Consider the following 18,762-nt stretch of genomic DNA (forward strand, 5'->3'; position numbering starts at 1 on the left):
TGTGTGTGAGCACTAATTCTAATTAATGATTTTTGCTGTTCATAGAGTGCAAAAGGTGTGTCGAGGCTATCCTACAAAATTTACTAAATCTTCAATATAGTGTGCACCTCATTATTTAGATAGAGTAGGAAAATATTAAATGCGATACCAATAGTTTGTAGAAATAAAGTTTCATGCATGAAAAATATGGAGGCGGATATAATTAAACAAATCAAAGAATGAGCAAAGTGAGTCAATATTTATAAAAGAATAAGTATGGACAATGGTCAATGCATTAAGAAGTGATTGATAGTAAATAATGAATAATATATCTCATTTTCTATGACGAATATTCAACCTTTCCCTAGCTTTTAACAAGCGATGATGTTCTTTTTATAGCATTTTCGGTTCAACTTGGAAACTCTTTGACTCTACACGGTCAAGTACACAGAGATTGACGTGTCTTTTAGTTCCAGTTAATCCGGGCTCGGGGGCAATAATTCCTCTGCAAGAGGGTTCCTCAGCAGGGCAATCAATTTGCGCGAATATCCCATCAATTTGGAGAAAGAAGAGGATTGGGGGCAAAAAGGAGAGGCTGACAAGACCCACATCACTAGACAACTTGGGACTGACTGAGGAAGCATCCGATGAATTGGACACTAGATACACTGCCACTGCCAACAGGAGAAGAAGAACCCCCAGAGTCTTCACCCACTCGACCAGGGGCCCTGCCAAAGAAAACAAGATGAAAAGAGAGGAAAAGGGCGAGGAAAGAAAACCCACTTAGACGAAAAGGACCCTACACTCCACACCCAAAAAAAAGAAGAATTTTGGAAGTAGATGAAATTAAGACAGCGGTGAAAAGAATGGCACGATCAAGACAGAGTTATATTGGAAAGTGAAATCTGGAGCAACAGGGTATTTTCTTTTCAAGCCGAATTACTATTTGAACGATGAAATACGCTTGCTATGCTGATATTCTCTAAAAGAGAAAAATAAAGAAGCACGAAAATGAAACAAAGGCAAAAAAAGAAAATATGCAAAAGCTACAAAAGATACTAAGCTATATTAGTTGTGATATATCTATCTCAACACCAAAAGTTCTAAACTTTTATCATGTACAACACATTCACTTTTCATTAAAGTTCATTCATTAAAAAATGTTCGAGATCCCACCCCGCCGTAACCAAGCTAGTTCGAGGTCTACCCCTCATCCAAAAGGGGAGGGGTTCGAAACTCTTTGTCTCCATTGCGCGACTCACCTACGGCCGAGTCAGGTGGGTGAGCTCGATTCATTTTGGGTTTACGCCGCCGATTGTCACTGTACGATGATTTTAGGACCATAAAAAAAAAAAAAAAATTATTCAAGATCTTAAGTTATATTAGATATATCTATCTCAACATCAAGAATTTCAAATTTTTATAATATATAACACATTCACATTTCATTAAAGTTTATTTATTGAAAACTGTTCAAAATCTACATAGACACTAGAAAAGTATGTTGATATGGAAGAATCATTTAATAGAATCTTGATGGAAGGTAAAAAGATAAGGTAAACTTGGGTGAGTATAATTTTTTTTTTTTTATCCTCCCCCCACCCCTCCAAAAAAAAAAAAAAAAAAAAAAGAGGAGGAAAAAGAGAAGACTTGATATTCACTTTGGGGGTGTGGGGTAGATGAAAGAAAAAGGAGAAGAGTGAAAGGAGAGGGATTCTGGGTGTTGGCTCTACTCTCTGCAAATGCCATCCCCCTTCCCCTCCTCCCTGCCTTAAAACCCAGCAGCAGATGCTGATCGATCCCATCCTCGCCTACCCACCACCACAGACCTCCAGAAACAGAGGGAGAGAAGGTACGTTCCTCTTCCATCTCCCGTGCAAGCTCCATTTGGGTGCGATTTCTTTCGTATCTATCTTGCAGTTTCGTTTCAGCTTGTGGGTGGTTCCGAATTTTGCTGGAATTCGCTTCTTCAGTTCGTTTATAACCATGTCTATCCTGGGTCTCGACGATACGAGGTTAGCCCCCCCTGGATTGGATTCTGTGTTTGATGTTTACCCGGGGTACTTTTGTTTGTTTGATCGAATGCGGAAGCATTAGGGAATTGTCGGTGGGAATCCTTGTTTTGTTGCGTAATTGGGGCGTAGTTGTCCTGTAAAGGAAGCTGATTTCCTCCTCTGGACTGCATCGGCTTCTCCTGTTATGGAGATTCTGCCTATTTGGTATTGTCCGCTTCTTCTTCTTCTTTTGTTTTTGTTTCTTTTTGGTGTGACGGTCAGGGTGGTTGGTCTCCTTGCCAATTCCGCCTAACTCTTTTAAACATTGGTTGGTCCTGCCCTTTTGCGAAAATCCTCTGATTCATGTGGTGATTTGTTTTGTGACTCCAGATCTAGATCCGATTTGTGCAAAAGGGAACTCTTTTGATTTGAGAATCAGAGTTTGGTGCATAAAAAACAGGTCTTTTTCTTGGTAGGAAGGAGGTGTAGCAAATATGTTGTGGATGGGATGGGAGTGGGAGAGATGTAAACTGGCCTTAGGATTACTGGGCAATTCGAATGGAAGCCTTAGGAATCTAGTAAGGCATTTTGAGTGGCAATATACAGTGCATCCTGTTTCGGCATTTACAGTTGGCAATTCTTGCGACCCATTCATCCGGAAAATATTTTCGTGATGTTGTTACTTCTGCTGACATCTTTTTCTCATGTGTGTAGGCCATTGTGTTGGTTCGGCATGGAATCTGGAGTGCGATCAAATATTTATTTATTTATAATCTGAATACACAGCTCCTAGCTTGTAGAATAAATCAAAGCCGTGGATTGTGCTGAAAGCTTTGAGCTCTTGCAGTTAGTGCTCTGGCATTTCTGGTCTGCCTATCTTTCACTGGATAGGGTGTTCTATTTTCTTTATCGGCTTGCATACACGGGAAGTTTTCATTGCGCGCCTGACTGAACTACGGGATTTAACCCCAGTATCATATTAGTTGCAAGCATGGTCTAAAACATCAGAAGGAACTGATTTGCCTTATACCATGGGTAAAGAAAATCTCCCACCGACCGCCCACAGTGCTGAAGTTAACCACTGCTCATCTAATGACAGTGATGTTTCAGAAACTCCCTCCCGTCATAGTTGGGAGAAGGACGGGGGCATGCCAATTTGTCGTGTGTGCCAGTGTGTTGAATCTGACCGACGAGGAGATGCAGCATTAGGGTTTTTGGGTATTACTCCGCGTTCTCCTGAAAGAAGTGATGGTGACATGAACAATCTCAATCTCCAGAGTGATCTTTCTCATGCAAAAAATCCTGGAAGAGATCCTAAATTTATTGAGATTATCAGTCCTGATGGGGAGGTTTATGTTTGTGCTACTGATCTGGAAATAGGCCACCATCAAGACTCATTGCTGGAGCTTGGGTGTTCCTGCAAAAACGATCTTGCACTAGTACATTATGCTTGTGCACTGAAATGGTTTGTTAACCATGGATCTACTGTTTGCGAAATCTGCGGACAGGTTGCCAAAAACATAAGCACCACTGACTTCAAAAGGGTCATCAATTCTTTAAAGTATTATGAAAGGTTAAGGGAAAGAACAGCTAGCGGGGAACCCAACTCTGTACCATTACATATGGGTATGACTGTTGATCCTGATGCTCTTGCTGCTATTCGTAGGCAACGTCTCAGCGAGATTTCACTGTGGTTTAACCCACACCACAATAGCATAATCAACAACAACCAGAATAACATTGCTCCGCAAGTTGTTTCTGAGCAGCCTTCAACTATTGTCAATCAAGACAATGGCAGTGGCCCATCTGAAAATCCTGCAACAAAATGGGCTGTTGAAGGTACTGGGATTTTGCTTGCTACAGGATTACTAACTGTTACTCTTGCATGGCTTATAGCTCCACGAGTTGGAAAGGTAGGCTACTTGTCATGCTAGCTTCGAGCATCTTTTTGCCTGCTTACTGTTATGCTTAAACTGCCTTTGTATCATATGGTTCTGATTAATGCATTGTCTAGTGCTTGGTGATTTCGAAATATATGCCTCTAGACTGTTGGAACCTGGGCATGTTTGGAATGAATTCAACTGTCCTATAAATAACCCAGCCGTGATCTTCATGTAGGGAAAGAAGAAAAGAAAAAAATTAACTAGTCTGGTACGATGCTGCAGTAATCTGAGAGGGATAGATGTGATTGCTAAACGGACAAGAACAAATCTGAAAAAAGTTTATTGTCCTGTGATTGATCAATCTAGCACTGTTTTCCATAGCATGTCATATTGCAATCGTTTAACAATGTTTAATTCAGTGAGAATCAGGTAAAAGCGTTGCAAAATTGGAGAAAGTGGCCTGCTTATCTTTCTATCTTATTGTGTATGACTTTGCTTTGTATTTGTATAGTTATTCTTTCAGGCTCCGAGCCAATGTTTTTGCAGTTAGTTCCTTTACTTAAATCACGTAATGCAATTCATCCAGCTCCATAGGCCACCGGTTTTGCTCCATATATCCTCTTCTGAGGATTGGTTCGGTCAAAAATCTTGATATGCACCTAATTTCACGATTGCTTTACAACTTCTCTACATTCAAGTTCTTTTTTCTATCGATGCACATTTGACCAGCAGATGTTTCCTGAACTTAATTTCTAAAACTGACAAATCAAAACTTGGACCATAACTTCTTAAAAGTTCCATCCAGACAAAAAAGGGGGAAAAAAGCTAGGAATTTCGATTTTTATATGTTAAGTCAATAGCATTGGGAGATAAACTTATAGATTAACATCTTAGCAAACCTGATGAAATCATATGGGAGCTGCTACCATTGCTGGTAGCCTATGTGGGTTGTGGTGTTGGCTAGGCCAATGGAGTAGTATTTCGGTTTACTGGGGTGTAGGAAATTTGGAAGGTAAATGGTCCCATGAGGTTGGTTAGTCTATGCAGTTATATTTGAGTGCAAGGACATGTTGTCTCTCTAAATGTAACATGCTTGATTGTACAATTGTTTAATGCAGGATTTGCTTTTATTTGAAGCTTTTAAGGAATTCTGAGATATCTAACCTTGTCGACATTGTATCTAGCTTTTCTTTTGCATTAAGTATCCTTGTGACATGATTCCGTGAACTTACAGAACAGATTCAACTCTTATTTGCAGAAAACTGCAAAAAGTGGTCTTCATATACTTCTGGGTGGTGTTTGCGCCTTGACAGTCGTGGTCTTCTTCCGCTTTGTAAGTGGATTAGATTCTGTTAATCTTTGCATATTTATGCACATTGATTGTGTTTGTCTTTGAGATGACAGAAGTACAGGTTCATTACTTTTTTAATAGGGATAGAGCTGAATAGAAAACTTCTTCAGGTTTCTCCTGACGATAACAAACACAAGATTCATATTTGTTTAGCAGTTGTAGTTCATAAGTCTTGATTTAACGATAGAGTCATATATTAATGCAACCGCAGAAAATTTAAGCCAGTCATTAACAAGGGTCTGTGGATTCATTTGGTTAGAAATATCCTCTACTTCATAGTCTCCTACTGTTCAATTATCTGCGCCAGTCGCAAAAGAGCCACCTCACTCTCTGTCCATGTCTTTTGGTGGCTTAATTGGGCTGCCATCTGAGCCAAACGTTAATGAAGGACGCCAGTTCCCTGGGTTCACAGAATGCTTAATTCTGGAACCTGAATCTATGATTGCACCAGTGATGGTTGAAATGTTTTTGTCCAATGAAATGTGATCAAGTCTGGGCAGTGACCACGGTCCTTGGCTCATATCCATAGTCAATGCATATTCATAACGCTTTTGATAAAAAAATTCCTGTGGTCAATGTCTTTACACTTGTAAACTTTTTAGGACTTATTTAAATGTGAAAAGTACAAATCTCTATGGGTGAGCCTCAACTGGCATCTTTTTTTAACTGCAAAAATTTGTCTGAAGAAATGCATCCATCGTTGGCAGAACCGTCCAAGCTTGATAGTGGCTTCTAATACCTTGCTTTATCCAAAACCGTTTGCTTATTCTGGGTTTTCTGCCTTCTCTTTTGAATGAATTCTGCAGTTTGTACTAACCAGAATCAAGTACGGACCGGCACGATATTGGGCCATCCTCTTTGTTTTCTGGTTTCTGGTATTTGGGATCTGGGCATCAAGGACACACGGTGCACACACAACATGAAGTCGTTCAGAAGATATTGCAGCTGCCTAGCAAATGTAGATGCGCACACACAACATGAAGTCATTCGGAAGATATTGCAGCTGCCTAGCCAATGTAGATGCGCACACACAACGTGAAGTCATTCGGAAGATATTGCAAATGTAGATTTGCAGAACCTTGTAATTAGATATCCGAGCTCGGAGATCATCTGTTGTCTTTGTTCTTGATTTGGAATGATCAGTTGTATCAATGTATCGTCTTGTAAGTCCAATATGAGCAATTTCTCGTGGTAGATCGTTAGGTTGGGTGCGAGTATTCGGATAAGTCTTCTGTATCTGGATTGATGATACAGAGGGGACTATAATTCATGGTCAGGAGCATTAATAACTGCTGATCCTTCGACCAAATATATTTGAGTGTTCACCCGAGACCTATCTTGCAATGAAACTTTGTGGCTCTTCCTGCGTTGCTTGCAGTAAGCGGCAATAGTTTTCTTGTTTTGTGGAGTTGGGAGTTTTCGAAAGATAGAGGTGATTTAATAGATTTATTACCAAACCTTGAAGAGACATTTCACCTTTTTGTTGTCAACAATATAGGAGTTTACTATTCTTTGTCAACATTGTTGCTGTTGGGCAAAGTGGAATGACTTTTAAGGTCGCTCTCATGCTCAGCACCGTCCAGGCCCCACCCATTAATTATGTCTACCCAACTTTTTAACTGCCTTAGCGGGTCATGTTTGACTACGGGTCTTATGATTACAAATTTTACTTGCACTTCGTTTGGATCAAAAAGTCTTTCCCCAATTAGTGTAACGGAGCACTAAAATGGTAGTCATCATTCGCTCCATTTACAAGAGAGCTGTCGTATCTAACATATCACATTCTGTCTTTGGATAGTGCCATTTAATATTACCAGAATATTAGATTTTTAGACGTCGAAAAAACATAACGAATACATAATCTGAACGTATAGACGATTCTCGACACATTACCTTATCAATCGACTTCAGAAGTAGCTTGAAATAAGCTAAAAATTGAAGCAGTTTTACCTAATTTAAACTTTCTTTTTGGTCGAAAGTTTTAAATCATTTAAATAGGAAGCGTGCTTCATGCGTGCACCATAACATTTCCTCCAAATGAACTGAAGACGTGTAACGGAAGTTTACTGAAGACGCAAGTATTAGGATGAACAAAGATCATGAAGAGATAAATCCTTCCGATTTTTTATTCAGAGAATAATATTTGCAGTCACAGAAAAACCTGTCCCTACAAACTTACGAGCTTCCAGCCACCAACCTAAACAAGAAAAAACTAGCATGTCCCGTATGAATAACCAAGCCCCGAAAAGTGCTGCAAGCATCAAAGTACAAATTCTCCTGTAGATGTACAAATAAAAGGTATAAGACATCCATGAAAAGGCATGTAAAAATCTCTTAGGTGACCACTGCCAATGTCTTGAGAAAGAAGCCTTTGACGTATCGACATCAACAGATGGAGCTGTATATTAACTAGAAGACCAGCAGATATACTGCAACCCCTTAACAACACTACTCAAGTTAAGGCAACTGGTCTCATGGTCTCAGACATCCAAGGAAGGATTAAAGCAGCACTAGCTCTCAAGCCCGGCGAAGGCAAAAGCTCTCAGGCAGCCACTGCGAATGTTTTGAGAAACAAGCCTTCAAGTTTGTCATCACCAATGAAATACTCATCACTAACACAACATTCGTGCACAACACATTATCCTCAACACGCCACACATTGTTAAAAATCATTACTACAGGACAACATCAAATGGAAATTTGACTGCTACAAAACTAACAAAATCCAAGAGCATATCCGACCGTCAAACAATGGTAATAGTCTCAGACATCCAAGGAAGGAAATATAGCAGCACTAGCTCTCAAGCCTGGCGAAGGCGAAAGCTCTTAGGCGGCCACTGCGAATGTTTCTGAGAAACAAGCCTTCAAGTTTGTCATCATCGATGAAGTGATCACTCTCAACATGACATTCACATAACACATTTAAAAAAAAAAAAAAAACCCACCCATCATAAAAAATCACACCCGCACAAGAATACGAATACGAAATGAGAAGCACCACATGCTGACCAAATATAAAATCCTATACAACTGTCAAACAATTGAAAATGAAGCTCCGCGGTAATAGTCTCAGACATCCAAGGAAGGAGATGTAGCAGCATTAGCTCTCAAGCCTGGCGAAGGCGAAAGCTCTTAGGCGGCCACTGCGAATGTTTCTGAGAAACAAGCCTTTGGACGTATCATCATCGACGCAATAGACCCGTCACAGTGCAATATCATGCCAACCAAAGCATTAATCCTCAAGCTAATCCGCACACATACAAGCAAGCAAATCAATCGCACACGCCGTACCACAAGGATCGGGATCGACGCTAGAAAACATGAGGAAAAAATGGAACTTGAGGGAAGATTTTCCATCCTAAAATGATCAGCAGCTGGCTGAAAGAACACGACTTGCTGACAAAGTGAAGCAGATGGACGAATATCAATGTGAGGGACTCGTTCATCCCTAAAGCAATCGAAAGAATCTCCCTGCTAGAGGGGCAGACGTTTAGTCCCTAGAAAACCGAGTCCCCACCAAACAAAATTCCTTTCAAACATCTACTATCGAACTCACAAAACCCACGATAGTTCCAAACCGAAGAACACGAAAAGCACGCAGCTTGCTCAAAAAAATCCTCTCTTTAGGCAATGAAGCGCCACGAAAACGAGTACTGCCGAACACTACACTACAGATGGAAGACCGACATAACCCAAAACGAATTGCGGAAGCTCGAAGGAACCCAGAACGAAAACGGTAGCAGAAGAGGTCACGGCGAGTCGGCCGAGTTGCAGAGAGGGATGTGGAGAGAAGACTTTATAGAAGAAGGAGGAAGAAGGTTGCTAGGGTTTTTCTGGAGGCAGGGGGGAGAAGGAGAAAGTCTGGATGAATCCTGGACCGTCTTTTGGGCTGAATTTTTGCTCAGTTGTGGGCCTCTTCCCAACTCACTTATCTTCTTGAAGAAGTTGAAGAAATTATTTAATTATTTGTATACTTTATGTGAGAATTTTAGGATGCTTCTTCTTCTTCTTTTAATCATTTTTTCGAGTTTTGAATAAAAGTTGGATTTTATTGTCTGAAAAATGGTAAAAGTTCATTTAATGTCTTCTTTTTAGGAAAGAATTAGGAATAGCAAAAGAGACATGATTATGTCCGGTCTTGATTTTCTTTTTCTCCATAGTACTAAAGTTGCGAATTATATTAGTAATTTATATCTGTTGCATAAAGAATCAAAGCTAAATACGAGGGTGCATCAAAACTAATTAGTATATACGTGAAGATATACGGAAGTTTCTCAATACATGCTTTTGCGAATTGATTTATAATGTGAAGGTCACGTTAATATTTTGTTTTTTTCAAAAAAGATTCGTAAAGCAACTTATTGGGAGATAGTTTGCCTCCTAACAGAGCCATTGCGCGTTCGATACATTGCAAGTTGCGGACTTTCCAATTTCTGTCACTCGACAAAGAGGTGTCTTGAGGAAAATTCGGCTGTCTTTGAGGAAAATCAAATAGTGAGAGGCGATGTGTCTTGAGATGAAAAGACCCATTCTTCATATCAATCTCGCCGACGCATTGAAAAAATTAACGAGTCTCTCCACAAGATATGGTAAGATCTACCGATCCCATAGGCCATAGATTACGTAGAGATTTGTTAAAGACTTTCAAATTGGTGATCTCGAGAAGAGAGTCAAAGGCAGGAGCCGACCGCCGCGAGCTATGAAGGGTAGGCGGAGAGAGAGAACTGGTTGTAAAGCGTGAATCAGTAAGAGCATTGAGCAACATAATTTCCACACTTAACTGGTGAAAACCTCTTTAGCAAAAGAGAGAGAGAGAGAGACAGTGCCTTCGTTGGTGCTGGCGACAAGCGAAACTGGACGGTCAAAGTTCTTGTTTGGCCTCCGAATCACTCCATTTCCTTTTGTCCAAGCAAAAGCCAGGATGACGACCCAATGTCAAAAGCGACACTCCTCCTCCTAAAAACGCATCTTCCGGACAAGGACAAGAGAGCTGCATTTCCCATTTTAACAAAGCAGACAAGAAGCCCCCTAAAGATGCTTCCTTTGAAGCTCGTCCGCTCCCTCGTCCTCGGCGAATCCATCAGCAGCACCCTGTCCCGTTCCCACAGCCGCCGCGAAAGCTCCCTCTCCGACGGCTGCAGCGACGAGGAAGGGGACGGCGACGGCGACGGCGACGGCGACGGCGAGGTGCGAGAAAGACCCCCCGGATCAAGATCGAGGAGGAGGAGGAGGAGAGCCAGAGCAAGAGCCGTGGCCGGATCAAGAACGCCGCTCCTCCTCTTCCTCCCCACCCGAGAGCTCATCACCGACACCTACACGCTGGCCCACATCGCCCGCGACATGGGCATGGACCTTCACCCCACCCCCTCGCTCTCCCACCTCGTCTTCACCTTCCCCTCGCCGTCCCCGTCCCCGTCGCCGTCGCCGTCGTCCTCCTCCACGTCCCCGCTGTCGTCATTCCCGTCCTCGTGGTCGTCCACGTCCCTCACCCCCTCCGCGTTCCTGTTCCCCAACGACGCCGTCTCCCTCCCCTTCCCGGCCCTCTCCTCCGCCTCCGTCTCCGCCCTCCGCTCCTTCGTCGCCCTCTCCAAGGGCCTCTTCAAGCTCGTGTTCGTGAGGCTGGGCCTCGCCGGCGGCGAGCCGGCGCACGACGGCGCTGTGAACTGGGACTGCTGCTCGGCCGCCCTGTTCTCGCGGGTCGGCGGCGAGCGGATCGACACGATGGATGGGTTCTCGAGGACGCTGGCTGGGCACGGGTGGACCCTCTTCAAGACCCGGAAGAACCCGGATCCGGGCGGGGCCAACGGTAAGTGGAACAGCAATAGCTCTGTGTACTTGTTTAGGAAGGTGGATTTGAACCGGGTCCGGATGCGGCGGGCGGGTCGGGCCCCGGATGAGAGGAATGCGGGTGGGGATTGTAGAGTCAGAGAGTTGAGATTGCCACCTCTGGATTTTGGGAATGCGCCGCTCAGGATTCTGCAGTATGTTCTTCTCATGACTGACGATATCTTCTACCTCGCTTAGAACAGGCAAGTTTTCTTCTTTTTGACTTCCACTGTTTTATGATGTGTTCAAACGTGTTTTTTTATTTACTTGGTAATAGAGGCAATTTTGATTGGTGAGGGTTAATCTCAGTGGGAATGTTTTCTTCTGCCCTTTTGTATGATTTTGGGAGGTCAGTGCAAGAATGCAAGATACAACATTAGTTGTAGGCCTTGTGTTTCGTTATCTAGTATAGGTAATTTGTGTGATGGCTTTTAAGGAAGCTAAACTATTGCGTTTGAGTAGAGGATTGGCAGCTGCATTGGTCCTCATGTGCTTCTAGCAGTTGTTAGACTAGAACCGATTAACCATGAGCAACGGATTATCGTCCCGCTTTTTGGGTGGTTTATTTGTTCGATCCAATTACCTCTTACCTCTCATGCAATTGTGAGGTATCGTACAATTGTATCTAAAGATTTTGCCTTCTCCTTATTATGTTGGGGATCAAATATTCTGGACTTGCTTCCCTGTCATGATCTTAGGTAAAATTATGAAATGTTAGCCTTATGAGATTCATTGGTGGAGGTGACAGGAAAGTTGGTGGGTGACCTTTCTAGTGTAGTTATTGCAGTGGTGGTGAAGCCACTGTTCCACGGGAATCATTCAAAACCATGTAGAAGAGCCACGGATGCCTTTTTTCAGAAGTCAGTCTTTTTGACCACTCATTGTTGGATGGTACTGATTGATATGTTGACATTTTACACATTAAATGTGAATAGTCTGGGGTATTAGATGGAGAGAAATTTCTAGAGATAATAAGTTGTCATGATAGAAGCAGGACTTCTTGGTGAACCTCCTCTGCAATGTGTCTGGCTCTCTGGGCGAATCAGGCAGCTGTGGTTGTTCCAGCATAACACCAGGCACTCATTTAAGTTTAGCATCACAGTCTTGTGGTAATTTAATTTGCATGAAAAGTATAAGGTCTTTACATAAAAATTCTTTGGTTAAAGTTCCGGTTGTTCTATATTTGTCTGCCCTGCTTGGTCCACTGGTTGCTTTAGTTACAAGAAAGAGCTACTTTGCAGGTCCATGTCCATCCTCCAAATCCTGTGTTCAGCAAACAAATTCTCTAGCAGGAGTCGGCCACATGTCACTCATGAGAAGTGAATGGCATGCATGGCCTATGGTGCGACCTATTTTGCCTGCCATCTTTTACATAGTCGAGGTGCTGTCTCTCGTAACATGAAGATGCCTTCCTTCAGCGTCTCCTCTTCTCTCCTCTCTTCCTCATACAAGATCTTGTCAATGTCTATGCCCTCCAATATCTGCAAGAATGCATCGGAGTTTCGAGCAAGCATCTTTACTCGGTGATGGCTACAACTGCGTGCAAGGTTCTCACTCATGTGTACTTTTGACGATGCAAGAAGCACTAACCCTTTCTCTTTTGGACACTGAACTCAATGGCTAGGCGATCGGCAATTTTGATAGTATCTTACCAAGTAGAGAGGATAGAGCCATTTCTAAGATTATACGAACCTTATGCTACTTTCAGGCCATGCTGGACTTTGCTAACATATTCCCCCAGTTGTAAATACCAACGTTTTGAAGCTTTTCTTTGTGCAACGCCACCATGCTGAATCGCTGATAGCTTGTTCTTACTCTGAAGTGAGCAAAACTGTACAGTCTCTCTCTGTCTGTGTCTCTGCTCTCTCTCTCTCTCTCTCTCTCTCTCTGGGGGGCAATTTTATGGTTGGCCTTTAATTCAATGGAAATTTTATTATACACGCTATGTCCCTTTCTGCTGCTGAAATGTTGACTATGATTAGTGATGCGCACGAGAAATATCTTACCTGTTTTTAAGCTTAGTGAATGCTTGAACAACAAGACGTGCATTATGATCCATATAACCTATTAATATGGGCAGTGACGTGTGAAACACACTGACACATGCAATTACGCGGGTCCATCATTTCGAAAGCAGTTTTAATCTACGATACTTCAAACTTGACCCCATCTTACCGAAGAGTTGGGAATGGCGCGAGCCATTTTACCGAATCATAAAGTTTACTGGGAGATGATTCCTTACAGAAGGATGACTCTTGACCATTCGGTGAATGCTGTGCTGCGAAACATATTACAACCTAAAAAGATGAGACTAGTCGAGCAATCGCCATCATCCCAGGTCACGGTCCCACGAACGAAAGGTAGTTCTGAGCGTTACGAAAGTCTTGGGAGGAGCATTATTATCCTCACCTTTCCGAGGGCCAGGAATGAATGCTTCAAACTTTTCTGAGTCTCTCTCTGGCTTCACGAGAGGAAAAGAAGAGAGAGAGAGAGAGAGAGAGAGGAGTCTGTCTCTCCGAGCTTGTATTCAATTACAGATGAATAGTCAAGTTGCTTAGACTATTGAGCGTGCAATTTGGGAGAAGATGGCCATCATGAAGAGCCCTTCCTCCGTTATTCCCTCCCAAGATTTCGGGTAAACTGCTCTTGCTGTCTTTTCTTATCAGGCATGGTCACTCACTCGATTGCTTCAAGCTTTAAATGGGTCATGGATACACAACTTCCCCCTTCTCTCTCTAAACACGTTTGGAATCTGTATGTTTTACTGTGTCCATCATATGTCGGTGGGAAGAAGGAACTGGGCAGCTACTGAACTTCTGGGCCATGGTTAGATTCCACCAGCACGAACAACGAGCGTGCGGGCTCTTGAGTCTTGACATTTGAGCGGACGGAATCGATCCTGATATGGATAACGTCTTGACTGAGTGCAGTTCCCATGTCCTTTCATAATGCAATGAAGCTACTTTCTTTTTCAGTGAAGTAGTGGGAGATCGCCACACCACTTTCTTCGATTGCTTTTTTTGAACACCACCAATTCCTAGTCATCACTAGCCGAGAGTTTGCAGAGGGTTGGAAGATGAGAATACGAATTATTGAGCAGCAATCCTTCAAGTAATGATCTACAACTGCATGTTGGCACTTATGGTTGAGATTGAAGCCCCAGTTCTTGATGACTCGATTCTTAGCAAGTGATCCTAAAACGTTAAAAGTTGCTAATAGCCCCTTTTTCTTTTTTTTATCTTCTTCACTTTAGTGATTAGATTTTACCTACCATAAAATTAATAAAACTGCTTGTATAGAAATGTGTATATATATAATATATCTTACCATATAATTCATATGAAGTGGGAATGTATATGTCATCAACAAAACAACCCGATAAAGATATATATATTTCCCTAGTGTTAATGATGCTCAAAATCAAAATGGGGCCTCCACTTAACCCATGCAAGTGTCACTGAACTTGACTTCTATAGTTGGGTCACTCATCAATACATAAATAGGAAAGAATCTTAGTGTCCCTTCCTTTTGTGTTGTGCTGCTCGAAGACTAGGCCGGGCCTCTTTTTTGTCTAGGTGCACATGTTTTCTTTTTTCACTATTTTTCATAATTATTAATAAATTTCTTGCTTGAACTTTCAGAGATTGATTGACAAAACTAATTTACTAAGTGACGTGACAAGATGCAAGTGACTTTACACGATCAATTCATATTCATCAAGATGCAAGTGACTTACACGATCAATTCATATTCATCAATCAATTAAAATCCGTCACGTCAAGTAACTACACCGATCTTAATCTTAGTGTACCTGGCATTATTCTATGTGTTTTTCCGACGGAAAAGTCTTTCATGCAAAGAGAGAAAAGGCCAAAATGACCCGTTTAACCATTTGTCTCGTCTGTGTTTGTGATTCCTATGAAACAGTGCACTTGGTGGAATCTGCCAAACAATCCGACCCTTCGCATACTGTCCAATGCGTCGCGCCAAGCCATCACCGATCTCCTTCACTCACTCTTTTCTTAGAATCTCCCGGTACTCAACTCTCTCTCTCTCTCTCTCTCTCTCTGGCTCTAGTTTTCTCTCCGTTTTTTGGCATTGTAATCAGCGTTACTCTCCCTCTGGAAGCTGTTCGGCGAGTGTCTTGACGGTCACAACAGAGGAAGAGATGGAGCAAGCGTTTGACGCCAGAAAAGCCGCCTTGCTGGTCCAGGAGCTGAGGAAGAGCTTCAACTCAGGCAAGACGAAGAGCTACGAATGGCGGGCTGCTCAGCTGCAGAGCATAAGCAAGATGATTGATGAGAGGGAGAAAGAGATCATCCAAGCTCTTCAGCTCGACCTCTCCAAGCCCGAGCTGGAAGCGTTCGTCTCCGAGGTCTTCTTCACATGTTAATGCAGCATCATTTACTCTTTCTTTGCTTTGAGCTCTCGTCTCTTTTTATATGTATGTATTCTTTTGTGGTTTCTACATTGACAATTCAACCACTCTGTTTCATTCTCTTATCTTTCTTTCTGGTTTCTTTCTACTTTGCTTTTACTATGAAGAATTTTGCTGATCATATTGCTACTCGTCCAGTAAAAATATTCTGATGTGATCAGTCGAATTAATAGTTCCATTGCCTTCCGATTGAAAAATGGATGTATGGAAACTCCGTGATGAATAGTAGACTGCTGAAGTCTGAGTTGATGATGATACAAAGTTTATGTGAACAATTTACTGAATGTGACCACTTTCACACGTTGCTGTTCACAGATTAGTATGATATATCCTTAACGCTGATTAAGGGGTATTTTGGTTCTTTTTGTGTCAAATATCAACAGATTTCAAATTACTTTTCATGCAAGCAATATGCTCTATGGTGCTTCCCTCTTTTCTCACATACTGACTGCATCCTGCCAAATACGAGATACCATGCAGATCTCCATGACACAATCATCGTGTCAGAAGGCCCTCAAGGATTTGAAGCGTTGGATGGCACCAGAAAAGGTGATCAACCAGCAAGTACAATTATCTCAAGCAACAAGATAAGAACTGCTACTCTGGCCATCATTGAATTGTTGAGCTCATCGAGATTTTTACTTTCAGGTCAGCACTTCGATAACAACCTACCCATCATCGGCAGAAATAGTATCGGAACCATTTGGGGTCGTGTTAATCATATCCACATGGAACTATCCATTCCGTAAGTAAGGAGGGAAAAAAGATTAATTAGCCTTCAGATAACTTAGCACTCTGGCATCTTTCATACTTAGAGCCATTCTTTTTATTCCACCATTGTGTGAGAGATTTAACCTCATAAGTATGTTTTTCCTTTTCTTCTTGGTCCATTTTCTTGGTTATGAATCCTATGATGTAATATAAAGCATCAGCCTGTATCATTTACGCTCTGATGCATGGTTGTTCATGTCTTGGGTTTCGTAATCACAATATGGTACTGGTTTTTTGCTTAAAATGACCTAAATTCTCTTTTGTCCAGTGCTATCTCTTGATCCAGTAATTGGTGCCATAGCAGCTGGTAATGCCATTGTCCTGAAGCCATCAGAGATCGCTCCTGCAACATCTTCTTTACTTGCTGGATTACTTAGTGAGTATGTGGATAGAAGCACAATAAAAGTAGTTGAGGGAGCGGTTCCTGAAACATCTGCTCTATTGGACCAGAAGTGGGATAAGATATTCTACACAGGTACTATATCTTGTAATTGCGGTTTTCACTCTGACATACTTATGTTATTTAGGTGATGCGATTCATCAATCACTGAATTACCCATTACATCTTTTGAAAACTTCATCTTATGTTTCTGCAAAATCTGAGGCAACAGGTTTTATTCATGAAACCTAATTCAATTTTTTCGAATGGTTTATCCAGGTAGCACAAGAGTAGGGCATATTGTCATGGCCGCTGCAGCAAAGCACCTTACTCCTGTAGTTCTGGAACTTGGAGGAAAATGTCCTGCTATTGTTGATTCAAACATTAATTTAGAGGTAAAAAAACAAATCGCATATTGCCTACTTTGCTGCCTGAACTGATCTTCCAAGAACGTGATTTCTGAGCTCTCTTATGATGAAGGTTGCTGCAAGAAGAATGATAGCAGGGAAGTGGGCTTGCAACAACGGGCAAGCATGCATAGCTATTGATTACATAGTGACAACAAAGTCATTTGCTCCGAAATTGGTAAGCTTGTTCCTTTTCAAACGAAGTAGCAAATCTCTATATGTGCATAAAGTCGATAAATCTGTGTTGACAGGTGGCTGCTCTACAACTTACACTAGAGGAATTTTTCGGGAAGAACCCTTTGGAGTCACAAGACATGTCCCGTATAGTGAACTTATATCACTTCAAACGTTTGGCTAAACTCCTCGATGAGGATGGAACCTCCGATAAGATTGTCCTGGGAGGGCAAAGAGATGAGAACAACTTGTGAGACCTATAAATATGTTCTCTGTTTCACACTTTAGCTGGTCCGAGGCCATTGGATGAACCAATCACATAGCAATTACTTCCTACTTTTTGCAGAAGAATAGCTCCAACCATCTTGCTTGATGTTCCTGAAGACTCTCTGATCATGCAAGAGGAAATATTCGGACCGCTACTGCCCATTCTCACTGTGCGTATTTCAGTCTACCCTCCTCCATGCATTTGCCATCTGCATGGCATTCTTTCAATAGATGTAACTGAGATTTATATTGCTGAGAAGATTTTGTTTTTTTCTTTTTCGTTTCTTTGTTATCCAAAAGGTCGACAACATAGAAGATGGTTTTCATATGATCAACTCAAAGCCGAAGCCTCTGGCAGCATATCTCTTCTCCGACGATAATGGTTTGCAGAAGCAATTTGTCCAGAACATATCTGCTGGAGGAATGCTCATCAATGACGCTGTCCTGCATGTAATCTTTCTCTGCCTTTGTCATCAACGGCTTGAATGATCTCCTAAGTGGCATTATTTTATGCATGACTGCATTTAACAAGTAAATGTCATTTGCCACACCAATTTTGTATTTTGATGGCTTTCAAGTAATCTATTGGTGGCCACATCACGATGATGTCTTGGCCATTCTTGTTGATTACTGAGACTAATTGCCTCAGAAAATGTGATCACACTCTAAGGGAAGTTCGAAACTCGCGTGTATCTTTTGCAGGACCAATTTAGTCGAGTGACATATTGTATGGTGTGTTTAACTAGCCATTTCTTTTATACCCTGTTGCAGCTCACAGTTCCAACTCTACCTTTTGGCGGGGTTGGAGACAGCGGGATGGGTGCATACCATGGGAAATTTTCTTTCGATGCTTTCAGCCACAAGAAGGGAGTACTGTACAGAAGTTTCAAAGGAGACGCCTCCACAAGGTATCCGCCGTACACGCCAGAGAAGCAAAGGTTGTTGAAGGCATTGATAAGCTTCAACATCATTGGCATCATCCTTGCGTTACTTAGATGGTCTGAAAAATGAAGTGCCTCAAACATCTGTGGCGATGGATGGGATAGCACATTATCAAGATTCAGAGTGAAGTGAATGACACAATAAATACGCCAAGTCGAACTATTAATGTGGAATGACTCGGGACAAGTGATTTTCGAACCCTGTTTCAGTGTACCCTTGTTGAATCTTGATCATATATAGCTTCACCTCAGAAAACAGAGTTGCCGGTAGCAGCCCGTGGAGAGCAAGTCAATAATAGACCGAGAAGTTTTTAGACTTGAAATCCGAAGTCGATTGATATTCACATCACGC

At 42.0% G+C, this 18,762-nt stretch overlaps 3 protein-coding genes and 4 non-coding genes across 9 annotated transcripts; 3 read left to right on the forward strand and 4 right to left on the reverse strand.

The window, feature by feature from the left end:
- Positions 1 to 1,641: 1,641 nt before the first annotated feature.
- On the forward strand, positions 1,642 to 6,571 carry LOC104415979. Of its 2 annotated transcripts, XM_039299233.1 has the most exons (5): positions 1,642 to 1,831; positions 1,911 to 1,994; positions 2,688 to 3,886; positions 5,115 to 5,189; positions 6,014 to 6,571. In XM_039299233.1, the coding sequence occupies exons 3-5, from the start codon at positions 3,005 to 3,007 to the stop codon at positions 6,128 to 6,130; spliced, it is 1,074 nt and encodes a 357-aa protein (XP_039155167.1). In that variant the 5' UTR covers positions 1,642 to 1,831; positions 1,911 to 1,994; positions 2,688 to 3,004; the 3' UTR covers positions 6,131 to 6,571. The 2 variants fall into 2 exon arrangements, with proteins under 2 accessions (XP_039155167.1, XP_010025729.2); XM_010027427.2 differs by lacking the exon at positions 1,911 to 1,994.
- A 1,112-nt stretch (positions 6,572 to 7,683) lies between these two features.
- On the reverse strand, positions 7,684 to 7,807 carry LOC120287922. Its single transcript, XR_005546177.1, has one exon. It is a non-coding gene; the product is annotated as a small nucleolar RNA SNORD14 (small nucleolar RNA).
- A 159-nt stretch (positions 7,808 to 7,966) lies between these two features.
- On the reverse strand, positions 7,967 to 8,092 carry LOC120287921. The gene has a single exon (XR_005546176.1). It is a non-coding gene; the product is annotated as a small nucleolar RNA SNORD14 (small nucleolar RNA).
- Positions 8,093 to 8,272: 180 nt separating this feature from the next.
- On the reverse strand, positions 8,273 to 8,398 carry LOC120287920. The gene has a single exon (XR_005546175.1). It is a non-coding gene; the product is annotated as a small nucleolar RNA SNORD14 (small nucleolar RNA).
- Positions 8,399 to 8,553: 155 nt separating this feature from the next.
- Positions 8,554 to 8,664, reverse strand: LOC120287962. Its single transcript, XR_005546215.1, has one exon. It is a non-coding gene; the product is annotated as a small nucleolar RNA snoR99 (small nucleolar RNA).
- A 1,138-nt stretch (positions 8,665 to 9,802) lies between these two features.
- On the forward strand, positions 9,803 to 12,884 carry LOC104415977. Its single transcript, XM_010027426.3, has 2 exons — positions 9,803 to 11,236; positions 12,275 to 12,884. The coding sequence occupies exon 1, from the start codon at positions 10,140 to 10,142 to the stop codon at positions 11,229 to 11,231; it is 1,092 nt and encodes a 363-aa protein (XP_010025728.2). The 5' UTR covers positions 9,803 to 10,139; the 3' UTR covers positions 11,232 to 11,236; positions 12,275 to 12,884.
- Positions 12,885 to 13,440: 556 nt separating this feature from the next.
- Positions 13,441 to 18,733, forward strand: LOC104415976 (aldehyde dehydrogenase family 3 member H1). Of its 2 annotated transcripts, XM_010027425.3 has the most exons (13): positions 13,441 to 13,668; positions 14,009 to 14,144; positions 14,961 to 15,068; positions 15,162 to 15,408; positions 15,952 to 16,020; positions 16,120 to 16,216; positions 16,511 to 16,717; positions 16,901 to 17,016; positions 17,102 to 17,206; positions 17,280 to 17,452; positions 17,549 to 17,639; positions 17,770 to 17,919; positions 18,241 to 18,733. In XM_010027425.3, exons 2-13 carry the CDS (start codon positions 14,110 to 14,112, stop codon positions 18,478 to 18,480), a joined length of 1,638 nt encoding a protein of 545 aa, XP_010025727.2. In that variant the 5' UTR covers positions 13,441 to 13,668; positions 14,009 to 14,109; the 3' UTR covers positions 18,481 to 18,733. The 2 variants fall into 2 exon arrangements, with proteins under 2 accessions (XP_010025727.2, XP_010025726.2); XM_010027424.3 differs by lacking the exon at positions 14,009 to 14,144 and having other exon boundaries at positions 13,442 to 13,668.
- Positions 18,734 to 18,762: the final 29 nt, after the last annotated feature.

This window comes from Eucalyptus grandis, chromosome 8 (assembly GCF_016545825.1).
Source record: "Eucalyptus grandis isolate ANBG69807.140 chromosome 8, ASM1654582v1, whole genome shotgun sequence".
Taxonomy (NCBI): domain Eukaryota; kingdom Viridiplantae; phylum Streptophyta; class Magnoliopsida; order Myrtales; family Myrtaceae; genus Eucalyptus; species Eucalyptus grandis.

Bases quoted from the DNA above. Each gene is read 5' to 3' on its own strand.
- LOC104415979 (XM_039299233.1), top strand. From the start codon at position 3,005: ATGGGTAAAGAAAATCTCCCACCGACCGCCCACAGTGCTGAAGTTAAC. The intron at 3,887-5,114 runs GTAGGCTACTTG...TCTTATTTGCAG, and splicing joins TAGCTCCACGAGTTGGAAAG to AAAACTGCAAAAAGTGGTCT. The intron at 5,190-6,013 runs GTAAGTGGATTA...TGAATTCTGCAG, and splicing joins TCGTGGTCTTCTTCCGCTTT to TTTGTACTAACCAGAATCAA.
- LOC104415977 (XM_010027426.3), top strand. From the start codon at position 10,140: ATGTCAAAAGCGACACTCCTCCTCCTAAAAACGCATCTTCCGGACAAG.
- LOC104415976 (XM_010027424.3), top strand. From the start codon at position 13,619: ATGGCCATCATGAAGAGCCCTTCCTCCGTTATTCCCTCCCAAGATTTC. The intron at 13,669-14,960 runs GTAAACTGCTCT...CCTATGAAACAG, and splicing joins ATTCCCTCCCAAGATTTCGG to TGCACTTGGTGGAATCTGCC. The intron at 15,409-15,951 runs GTCTTCTTCACA...GATACCATGCAG, and splicing joins TGGAAGCGTTCGTCTCCGAG to ATCTCCATGACACAATCATC.